This window comes from Anneissia japonica, unplaced genomic scaffold (assembly GCF_011630105.1).
Source record: "Anneissia japonica isolate Jap-2015-1 unplaced genomic scaffold, ASM1163010v1 scaffold2996_len279161_cov141, whole genome shotgun sequence".
NCBI lineage: Eukaryota > Metazoa > Echinodermata > Crinoidea > Comatulida > Comatulidae > Anneissia > Anneissia japonica.
The window spans coordinates 55,741-67,525 of NW_022688879.1; the positions used below are offsets into that span (position 1 = coordinate 55,741).

Sequence of the window (11,785 nt, forward strand, 5' to 3'; positions counted from 1 at the left end):
TCGGTTAGCGTGAGCCCTGACTGAACTCTGCAGAAACTTCACATCGATCTTCGCATCGCGATGTAAAACAAAATGTCGGAAAACTTTTCTTTGACGCATGCGCATTTGCATAAATGTCTACACACACGTCACACACGCGATGTAAAACAAAATGTCGGAAAACTTTTCTTTGACGCATGCGCATTTGCATAAATGTCTACACACACACATACACACTACACACAATAAAAAACATAGGAAATAGCAAGAGTGATTACAATAGTTCCTATTGCATTACATGCATAGGAACTAAAAAGACACATATTTTTTTATTTATTCAACTTCAAACTTTTTAATTTATAGCAACTTTTTTATGGTTGATTTGATTTATTTACAAACTTATAGAGCTACTCAATACAGATAGCTCTAAAATGACACCACAACCAGCTCAACAGGTGCTATACTTACCATGATATGGTCAGTTAAATGTGAAAGGTATATTGCTAATTAGCTCAAACTCCGTTAGCGCGAATCTTACTAATTAAGAGCCCAAGATCAAAAATTTCTCATGGCTCCCAACCACATACTAAAATTTAAACAAAATCCAAGAGATTGATGTTTTTTTTTTCATTTGACATGGAATTACTCAGGGGTGACACCCATGAATAGGGGTTGGCCTTAGTGATATACTTTCCCTCGATTTTCTGGCTGAAAAATGTTGCCTTAATAGGGTTGTCCCAAAGGAGGGGGTCTACTGTATGCAAATATTTTGGTATTTAGTAGCGTACCTTTACCACATTCCTGGATTTCCTTCATGCCGAGTGTCTGGTAAACGTCACGCTCTATATCACAGTACATTTCAAAAGGATATTTAGTTTCCTCTTTATATTGCTGCAATAAAACATAATGTCTGTGAAAGACTCCAATAGACTATTAGTCTTGTATGATACTGTATACTGTATACTTTTCATATTAATGTTACTTTGCCATGCAGACCTTCAAACAATTCATTTTTATTAGAATATAATAATAATAATAATAATAACACAGTAATAACAATAATAATAATAATAATAGTTTACTCTTATATAGAGCAAGTAAGCAAGCTCTCAAAAAATAATAACAATAATAATTCAAAAATGTATCTGTGAGAGTCTTTATTATATAACATCATTTACTATCCATAAATTCTAAATCATCATTTTTATTTGCATATTTTACTTTGAAAATCCAATGAAATTATTTTAATAAATAATAATTACCATTCCTAAAAATAAATACAATTTTGTTAATAAATTGCAATACCTTAATGAACTTGTACGGTGCACATCCAATTACAACAAGTCTAACATTAGCATCCTAAAAAGAAAGATTAAAAAGCCAAAAACATATAATTTTATATACTTTATAAAAACAAGAATAATAAGATTATAGTCAAAGTGAGTGTCATCATGTTTGGTTAAAAAACATTGATACATTAGATCAGACAGTTTTCAATCTCTTAATTCAACACCCCAAGCTGTTACAGAATAACAAACGAATAAAACGTTTCTGAATTATGTCCATGAAAATTAGGTAATCTGCCATTAAACCAAGGGTTCAAACGGGTTTCGCTAGCGGGGTGTATAGGGGGCAAAGGATCCCATTGGGGACCTCTGGATCCCTGCTTAGACCCCTTCGGGGAATTTTCAGCACGGTCTTCGGGGAAAGATCAAATCTCGAGCGCAGAGTACAATTTGAAGCATATCTTAACAAGCTGTCAAAAGTTTAGGGATTCAAAACTGTTTTCCCTGAAAAATTACTTTTTTGTCGGGAAGCTCGAACCCCTCGTCGTGGAACCTGGCGCTGCCTCTGGGTTCAAATCCTAAAAGGATCAACATCAGATTCTTATTAAATGGGAGTTAAGTTTGTTGAGTTGCATTAGCCTTAAAAGGGAAACAAGTACAAGCACAAACTAACACAAAAATGCCAAGAGTATTACCTTCAAATAAGACTCAGGTATTTTTGCAAGATCTGAGAAGAAAAACAGGGTTACAATAAGTAACAAATTAAATTTAATACAGTATTGAAGATCCTCTGTGAATCATGTAGCTAAAAAGGAATATTGTAAAACAATTAAAAAGTTCTGTATTAAAGCGTCTAGTAAGACTCCCTCTATGGGGCATCTGGAGATACAAATCCTCAGTTCCACTACATTCACTGAACATTGTTTTCTGATAAACCATAATGAAAATATAATACATACAGTACAATCAAAATTATTAACTTTTTTTAACAAAATACTGTAAGAAACAACAAACCTTCAACATAATCCCTTGAGATGAAACACAGAAAATGCTGAAAAAATAAAGAAATTTGAATAAAATATGCAACCCAGTCCTAGAGAACTCTTTAAGTAGCCTTGGGCCTTCCCGGATAGGCAAGGCATAAGCCTATCACAGGCAGGGAATTGAATGAAGTAAAGTAAGGCTAGGCTTGGTCTAGTGTATTATTAGCCTATAATAAATATTATAAACCAGGCCGCCTAGCCTACCCATCATGTAGGCCTAGCCCCTAGGGCCAGGCATGTCCCTGCCCACAGACAGGCTTATCCCCTACTACTATTCTAAGGGCTTAGTCTAGTAGGCCTAGGCTGGGCTTCTATCTACTAGTTTAGGCTAAGGCCTATTATTATAGGCCCCTCCTTAGGTCTAGAGAGCCCATCATAGGCCTAGGCAGGCCAACTATCCTAGAAGAGGCCCTCTGTGCCCTGCATGTATGTTGGCAAATTTATAACTCCCTGCTTAGCTTAGCCTACCCGAATGAAAATAACTATCACTTTGTGCTGCTTGTAGAGGTAATCGAAAGGAATCATGTTTCCTTCTTCGTCCCATAATGGTAATTTAGCAACACTATCAAAATCAAACGTCTCTTCGGCAGCTATTGGGATGGGGATGTAAGTATCCTGTTTGTTTTTCTTTACTGCCTTAACACCTCGGTCCATGGAAGCCATTTTAATTTATGAATGAATGAACGCGGTACGCTGGTTGCCTGGGAAAAGTTTGTTTACTATCAAGGATCGTCCATTATTAAAATGGGGCTCTCAATACTTTGAGAATTGATTAACAGGTTAATGTTGTGTATTTATCAATCCCACACTTTATATTGGTTCCAATAAAAAATAATAAAAATGATAATAATGATGACATTATAGATAATAATATGATAAAAATGATGATGTTGATGATACAGTAGAACTCCCATTCTTTGGGACACTCCTATTCAAGGGATACCCCTATTAAGGGGACAGTACCCTAGGGATTAGGAGGGCGCTTTCTGATTTCTATATCATTAGGTAATTCATATACATTATGCTGTACATCAGTAGAAAAAACTATAGAAAGATATAAACAAGAATATGTTAATTTGATCATTATTTATGGATAACAATTAATCATAAATCAGTTATATTCTACAGTTCATTTTTAATAAATGTATTATATTTGCATTACAATGTTGTTATATATAAATTCTAACTCAATCTTAGGTCAAAATTTATGGGAAATTTTATAGATGCCATTATTGTATGCCAATTTTACTTATTCTGTTAGTGTTTTCTAAATAGGGACACCCCTATTAAGTCCACACTTTTTCGTCAAGGTGGTGTCCCCCTCTAATAGGCGCACTACTGTAATAATGATAATGCTGTTGTTGATGATGATTGTACTATATATTTTGTCTACTTATTTAGCATCCTTCCGTTTTGAAAAACAATAAAAATGTCAACATAATGCCAGTATTTGAATATACACTATCATTAAATCGAAGGAAATGTTACAAATTTGCCAAAAAAAAAGAAAAAAAAAAGAATGGATGCGATCCATAAAATCAGCAACATTGATATGGGTCACTGCTAAAAGAAAAACCAAAGTAAGTATGACACCATGAACAAAATTAATGTTCACATCACTTTATTTTAAAAATATACATCGATCATTCAGTAATACAAACAATACTATGATTTACGATTTTATCACAATGATGAATTTTCCCTGATTATAGAATAGAATGCCTATGTGAACTTTGTGCGTGTTGTTTGGTTTAAAACTATAAAGAGTTGAGGTAATAAGCGTTCAATGTTAGTTACGCAAATTCTTTAAAAAAGTAAAAACAGAAACTTTCGGGTTAAATTAACAGACGCATAAATATACCGTTCAAATTTCTTTAAGTAATTGGTTGGTGATTGAGAGAATTTCGTAAATAAGTTAAAATTTAATTGTTCTGGTTTTTACCCGTATTTGAATTGATGAGCATTTATTATTACCGTCTACCCTCTACGAGCAAGGTCCAAATATCAAACACAGTATATAAACGACTTAGATGTTTTTTCCTTATAATAATAATATTATTTATTATAATCGTATACACAAAGAAAGGGACTTATATAAATATGGATAGGCATTGAATGATAAATTGTTCAATTTGAACGAAAAAAAAAAGAAACGAAAAAGGACCGCAGGCTTTTACTTCTTATATTTTGATAATTAATAATAATAATAATAATAATAATAATAATAATAATAATAATAATACGATTTTTCGACTTAAAAACAAACATAACACATCCTACAATCAATAGTCTAACATTTGAAATACTACAAACAGGAAGCCAGTAGAAACCACCAGTGCTTCTTTCCTCCATGGTAAAACTAAATTATATGCCTCAGTTTATTTTAAATATATACCTCTTATCATTTTTATTAAAAAGGAAAAGCGATTAAAACAATACAGAGATGAAATACAGCACTCCTTGAGAACAACACAGGAATATAACTTCATGCTTGGCCTGCGAAAGTTGTACCACACTTCTTCCCCCAATGATAGACAAACTAGTGTCCAAGAAACCAATGTGCTGTCTATAGGCCTCTTTATGATTTTCTGCTATAAAAAGATGACATGTCCAATATTTCATCTCCGTACCACCTATCGATGATCATGACCGCTAAGTCATACATACTCCGCCTCATTCTACCATCTCCAAATAAGCATTAGGATCGTCATCTCCAATAGTTGATGGGTCGATATAATCGTATTCCGCCTGCGTCTGTGCTGCTTCGCCATTGGTTGGTCTTGGTCTTGGGTTTGGCAAGGGAGGCCTTGCACTCATGCTCATTTTCTCTTTTTTCTTTTTCTCTTTAGCGGGTTTTTTCGGGGTTGGCGTGTAGTGGTTTCCAGCTTCCTTTTTCAACGTAGCAGGTGGTTTCCTATTATTATAATCAGAAGTAGATTTTGTTACCTCAAGAGAGATCTATGGTAATTCTGATGTGCACACCTGCATCTTAAAAATATTCTAAATCTGGTTATAATTCAAGAAAATATGAATTATTTTGATGTATTTCAATAAAGTACTGCCTTTTAACCAAAACGTAACGAATAAAATATGTCCTCGCCAATTAGCGGACATAATACAATTTCTGTAACCTTTGGACTTAACGATTTTTGCAAAACCATATGTAAGTAATATTCATCTTGAAAGTTGATAACCGTATACGTCATATAACTGAGCAACTCAAATTGACGCCTATATTTTAATATTTTATTTTTATTTTCAATAATTTTCATGAGGTAAAATTGATTGGCATACAGTAAACCTATTTTTGAAATATGCACGCATATCGTACCTTTTTCTATGCCAGAGTAGCAGAAAACCGGCCCAACTGAGTAGAAGAACTACCGCCAATAGCACAATCACTACTATCAATACTGAATAGAAACAGAGGAAAACAGTAAAGGTTATAAGCCTATAAAACTAGAAATTGCAAATGCAAGTGAAGTGCTGCGAAGTACAACTGCATATATAAATGTTCTTCGAACAAAATTATTTATGCGAGTCAAGTGAAAACAATGAATAATAAAAATAAAACAAATAATATGAGACACGACCCATTGTCTATATATTATTAGAACACTTCTCATTGGGTAACAAAGTCGTAATTTTTCATTTTTGTCAAAAAGTGTCTATAGTGGTGAATTATGGTTTAGGTTTTTTTTTTTTTTTTTTAATAAAGTTTCAAAAATGTCTATGTATGTGGAAAATGTAGTTGATTACCAAAGGTTACAATTTTTATTTTGAAGACTGCATGGTCTAGGAAGTGTACATTTTTTATGGGGCAAGTTTCCAAGGGCGGGTTTTCTAGGGGCGAGTTGACTGCCAAAGAGTGTTGCAAAGTGCGAGCCAGCGTGTTATTTGATCACAAGTGCGAGACATCGCAAGTGTAAGCCAGCGAGCCACTTGCGACGTCACGACAATAGATACGAGACGTTACTCGAGTTGTGCGAGGTATTGGCTGAGATTTGTGGAGTACAATTCAAAAAACAACTATAGGTCTAATAATGAATTATTGTGATGTTAAATAGACAATGTTAGCTATCAAGGAGCGACGTTTTTTTGATTTTTTTTTCATTGGGACCTTCGTCCCTTCAAGGCTAGGCCTATACCATCCTAGCTAGGCCTAGAGTAGGATAATAAGGTTAGCGCGACATGCGGGCGTTGGTATGTCTTGGTTAGTCTACAAACGTCGCCTAAAGTAATTGATTTTACACGGCAGAACGAAAGAAGGAAACTCCGCTTTTCAGTCGTCTTAGGCCCTTGTTTTTTGACAAACAATTACCTTTCAGAGGTCAAATAAATCATGAATACACTCTCGTGAACTAGGCTATATAGGCCTTCATAGTGTTTCAGTTTGCTATTACATTTTTCACAACTTAATTGAAAGGTGTAAGTAACTACAATATACTCAAGCAATAATATCTTTCGAAAAGTAAATAATTCAGTTAATAATTAAAAGTAAAATAGGACTATTTACACTAATAAAACACATAATAATCGGCGAGAGATTTTTGAAATGCGGTTTGATACAAACTTGGATACATGCACATCAATATATGACTCTGCTTGAATAAAACAATGAATCTGGTTGGGTATTATAATAATAGATAAAAGTATACTAATGTACTTGAATATAACAATACATGTGATACAATAAAAGTATAATATACTTATTACATAATACAAAGACTCGGGTACATGCAATATTACATAAATATATGGACAGTGTATATAATACAATACGCTGATAAAACAGTTTAATTGGATCTTGTGATACACGTAATAGAGGCAAACTGGGTGAGGCCATTAAGATTTTGATTACAGATTACGGATACAATAGTAAATACGAATCGATCGTTTTGCCCTACCCGACGTGTTATAGTACTAAGTGCTCAGTACTGTCGTTCCCGAGCATTCAGTTATAACACGTGAGGAGGGCAAACCGATTCGTATTATTTATCTTGACGAAAAACGCCATCTGATGTATTGCTTTATTTTTTAAACACTATTTCAAGTAGCCAGCTGTATACGATGCTGATTTTAAACTATTGGTTTCTTACCTGTGTCCGTCGTACCGGTACTTGATGAAGCTAAAATGAAAAACAATTTTATTTAATTCACTGATAAAATTTCCATTGTAAAGATCTGCAAAATTGTTGCAGTGGCGTATCTAGGAGGGGCGTGGTGGGTGCGCTCAAGTAGTTAAAAATCACCTCATAACCTTAGCTTGCGATCTAGCGCCTTGGATCTTGTGATACACGTAATAAAGTCAAACTGGGTGAGGCCATTAAGATTTTGATTACAGATGACGGATACAATAGTAAATACGAATCGATCGTTTTGCCCTACCCGACGTGTTATAGTACTAAGTGCTCAGTACTGTCGTTCCCGAGCATTCAGTTATAACACGTGAGGAGGGCAAACCGATTCGTATTATTTCTCTTGACGAAAAACGCCATCTGATGTATTGCTTTATTTTTTAAACACTATTTCAAGTAGCCAGCTGTATACGATGCTGATTTTAAACTATTGGTTTCTTACCTGTGTCCGTCGTACCGGTACTTGATGAAGCTAAAATGAAAAACAATTTTATTTAATTCACTGATAAAATTTCCATTGTAAAGATCTGCAAAATTGTTGCAGTGGCGTATCTAGGAGGGGCGTGGTGGGTGCGCTCAAGTAGTTAAAAATCACCTCATAACCTTAGCTTGCGATCTAGCGCCACTCACTTAAGCATCGACCCCCACTTCACCCCCCCCACGCCCATTTCAAGACTTCTAGATACACCACTGAATTGTTGGGAAAATTTGTATTTTTTTTATTTTATTTATTCTGGTTTACTCCAAGATAGAGATGATAAGTTATAAAGGAAAATTAACTCCTATTCCCAGTGGGATTCACCTGCCATACACATATTCGGAACAAATTGATATTATCATGCAGCTAGGTTTAAACAATGATAATGAAACTATTTCAAGATTCAAGATAATGGAGACATACAGAAGTTAACAAGGCTTATTAATAAAGCGAAAAAGCGACAATTAATATATTGATCCCTGTGTGTTACTATTTTTACTATTGCAACTGCATGCATTTTCATCATCGTCGTCACCGTCATTATCGTTATCAACATCATCATCTTCGTTATCGTCATCATCATTATTGTTATGATGAATAGGCCTATTAATATTACACTAAGAACTATTAATATTAATAATAAAAACTATTGTTTATGTGAATATACTTACCGGTTGGGCAAGGTGGTGGTTGTGGTGGATCAGTGACGAAATTGGGGTCTTCTATGCAATATAAGTCATTAATTGTGAAAGTGTTTGGGTTTGAGCATGCTATCTCCACCAAGTACCCGACCCCACAGCCTAAAGTCAACACGGATGGGCATTCAACTCCCATAGGCGGCGGTAACACAGGTACATTCATATCCATTGGTACTGGTGGACATATTTCTAAAACAAAACAATAATATATTGTGCTCATATTATCTAGATTTATAACGCAGGTGTATGCCCATTATAACAAACGTGTGTTGTAGCGTACATTCAGACTAAGCTAGATGGGAGTATGACTTATTCACGGCGTAACAACACACGACATGATCATCCAAGAGGAATTCAAAAGAAAATGGATAATGCACGGTATATATTCGCGTATAAGACGAGGCTTAAAATAGCAAATTACGATCGAAAAACAGGTAATGGTCTTATACGCACGACATACAAATTTTAGGTTGTTTAAATCATGTTTGTTGTATGTGCGGATCGTCCGCAACACGTGAATTCAATACATACAATGAAACCACATGTTGTAAGAACGCAACTTTTTAATACGGGGAAATAAGATTTTATGAACATTTAAAAACTCAGAAAATGGTATTGTTTGGAAGATTAGCCATGCATTTGACTCCGTTCCAGCTACTGTAGATGCAATATGAAGACCATAAAAGCTGAAAAGGTAGGAAATCCGACGATCAACAAGGAGGGGGAGGGGGACTTGTGTTATATGCCCGACATACAATCGTCCAAAAATCTTCTCAAACTTGGGGGTAGTCGTCTTATATACGGGTCGCCTTAATGCAAGTTATATAAGGTAATATATAATGCTCACTGGTAGGTGAGCTTATCAGGAAAGCTGGTGTTTGTGAATTCGTATAGGCCTGAGTGAATTCATTTCCAGCTTTAGACTAAGTCCGTTAGTCTCCCGTTTGTGTTTTGAAAAAAAATGATGATTTCATTTGTATAAGGATATTATTATGTAGGGCTACCAGCGTTGTTCTCAGCTGACCAGTGGGCGGTTTGGCCTATTTTTCATCCGGTCGCGGACCGATGCACCTTTTGGGAAATGACGGCTTTTGAGAAAAACTGATAATTGTGATAATTATACTGAACAAAATAATATTGAACTGCATCCATAAAAATGTGTTTTAAGTGTTGAAAAAGGTCTGTAATGCCTCATATTGTCAAAAGAGGGCGCCCCTGCCTACAGCCCACAGTAATTTAATTTAATGGACCAAAGTGTTTGGGTCCCAGTCCGCCATGGTTTAAAAAAAAGTATAGGAGTCGCCTATAGATCTAGTACCAATATTAATAATAATTCCCAAATATTTATGTAGCGCCACTTCAAAATTGAATGATCAAAGACGCTGAGCGTTATCAACTGGTCACAAAAGAATTACATTACACTTGTACAATTCTATTTACTTCGATTTTCTAGCGTCACACCATTTAAAACTAGCAAATAATAATAATAATAATAATAATAATAATAATAATAATAATAATAATAATATCTTTCATCAAAGAAAGGTACCGTAAATACAGTGTTCGAAGGACATGATAATACATCGTGTACGGTAGATTAGATCTCAACGAATGTTGTCCCATAAATAAATTAATAAATAATGTGTAAATGTGTAATAAAATGTCTCTGACGTGATTCGAACCTGCAAACTCTCGCTGTCAAGGCGAGCTTCATAACCATTAGACCACAGAGGCTTCATGGTTGAACAGATTCAAATAACCGCCAGATACACTCTATTACACAATAGTATATATATATAATATGTATATAATTATATATAGGCATATATATATATATATATTTATTTATATATATATAAAATTGTCCATACTGCTTTTCTATATAGTACCACAGTCGTTTCGTCACGAGGCCAGGTGGCGCTCTCTGTTGTCAACAGACGTAGATTACCGTTCATTACCCCTGAATGACTTCATAGGCTTTCTGGAATAGGCATTTTAAATCTAATATTTTACCATCAAAATGTACTAAAAACACAAAAGCTCGCATTATATTAGTTATCGAACACACATTTAATCATCAATTAAAATTTACGAAGAAAAAGTAAGATACAACATTTGAATAATTACGTTTGAATTTGGGAATCATTGGTTTGTCAGTAAAGAAAATGGAGTCCGGTTGAAAGCCTTTTGCAACGATAGCAAAATAGTAGTAGGCCTATCACGTGGTATCGTGACGTAACACTGTAGTATTCTATATACTGCATTGAGCACTCTTGTCTATATGATCTGGTTAAGCCAACCACGCAGATTATATTACTTTATATATTATTGCATTCATTATCAATTGCTGTGTTTCTTGTCTTAATTCTTGTATTTATTTTTATAATTAAATTTTATATATATTATCTTAATTATTTATGAAATTGCAAGGCTCACATGCAACTTGGCTTTCGAGCCACGACTTGTGACCGCTTTTTATTGATGTTTTTATATTGATCTTTTTTTTATATGAATAAAAGTGAAATGAATGAATATATACGGTATGTATATATATATATATGTACATTCGCACCTGGGCTGTGTATATGCCTTGGTTTGGCTCTGTAATCATTAGTGGTCGTGGGACTAGTTTGGGCCCTACCTAAGCTGGTCGAACGTTTCGTTTTGGTCTGTACAATAGCTGCACTTATGAGGCCTGGAAGGCCGAAACGGATCCGTCTGCAGATATTGGGATTCCTTCCAGTGGATGCTTAGTTTATTTTGTCATTCTGATCGGATTTTCTCTACTGTTCCGTTTTAATTTTAATTTTAAAGGGAAAAAGCAATAGATCACCGACGATCACCAACTCTATTTAAGACCAACATAAGTCATCTTTTATCATTCTCCTGATGACGGTCAGAGCAATCTTACCGAAACGTCGAGACAACCAACCAGTGGTTTTTACGTTAATAAAAACCATATTCTTTTATTTTATTTACACATGGTGTACCGAAAGTTTGTTATATGTTTAATTTTAAATTGTTTTGTATTATATGGCCATTTGCTGTTTTATGGGTTTTTCCCATTTGCCTTTCAAACAAGCAAGTCAACTTTCAATGCTTGTATACCGTTTTTTCATTGTTTTTACATTATATATATATATATATATACATATATATATAT

At 34.4% G+C, this 11,785-nt stretch overlaps 3 protein-coding genes across 4 annotated transcripts in view; 1 reads left to right on the plus strand and 2 right to left on the minus strand.

The window, feature by feature from the left end:
* The window catches only part of LOC117124137 (peroxiredoxin-like 2C), a 7,229-nt gene extending 4,219 nt beyond the window's left edge, over positions 1-3,010 (minus strand). Inside the window, exons 1-5 of the mRNA XM_033270282.1 lie at positions 2,777-3,010; positions 2,280-2,316; positions 1,961-1,992; positions 1,285-1,338; positions 768-870 (exon numbers count right to left, since the gene is read on the minus strand). Coding sequence (XP_033126173.1) covers positions 768-870; positions 1,285-1,338; positions 1,961-1,992; positions 2,280-2,316; positions 2,777-2,971 — 421 coding nt within the window. The 5' untranslated portion in view covers positions 2,972-3,010. The remainder of the gene's footprint in view (positions 1-767; positions 871-1,284; positions 1,339-1,960; positions 1,993-2,279; positions 2,317-2,776) is intronic.
* Positions 3,011-3,912: 902 nt separating this feature from the next.
* Positions 3,913-8,811, minus strand: LOC117124125 (the record flags this gene model as incomplete). Of its 2 annotated transcripts, XM_033270259.1 has the most annotated exon segments (5): positions 3,913-5,222; positions 5,640-5,721; positions 7,408-7,437; positions 7,889-7,918; positions 8,596-8,811. In XM_033270259.1, coding segments are annotated over 5 exon segments (599 nt in total), but the record flags the coding sequence as incomplete, so codon positions are not given.
* Positions 8,812-8,926: 115 nt separating this feature from the next.
* LOC117124100 (nuclear pore membrane glycoprotein 210-like) overlaps positions 8,927-11,785 on the plus strand; it is a 53,757-nt gene continuing 50,898 nt past the window's right edge. Inside the window, exon 1 of the mRNA XM_033270244.1 lies at positions 8,927-9,056. Within this exon, the coding sequence (XP_033126135.1) occupies positions 8,927-9,056 (130 nt within the window). The remainder of the gene's footprint in view (positions 9,057-11,785) is intronic.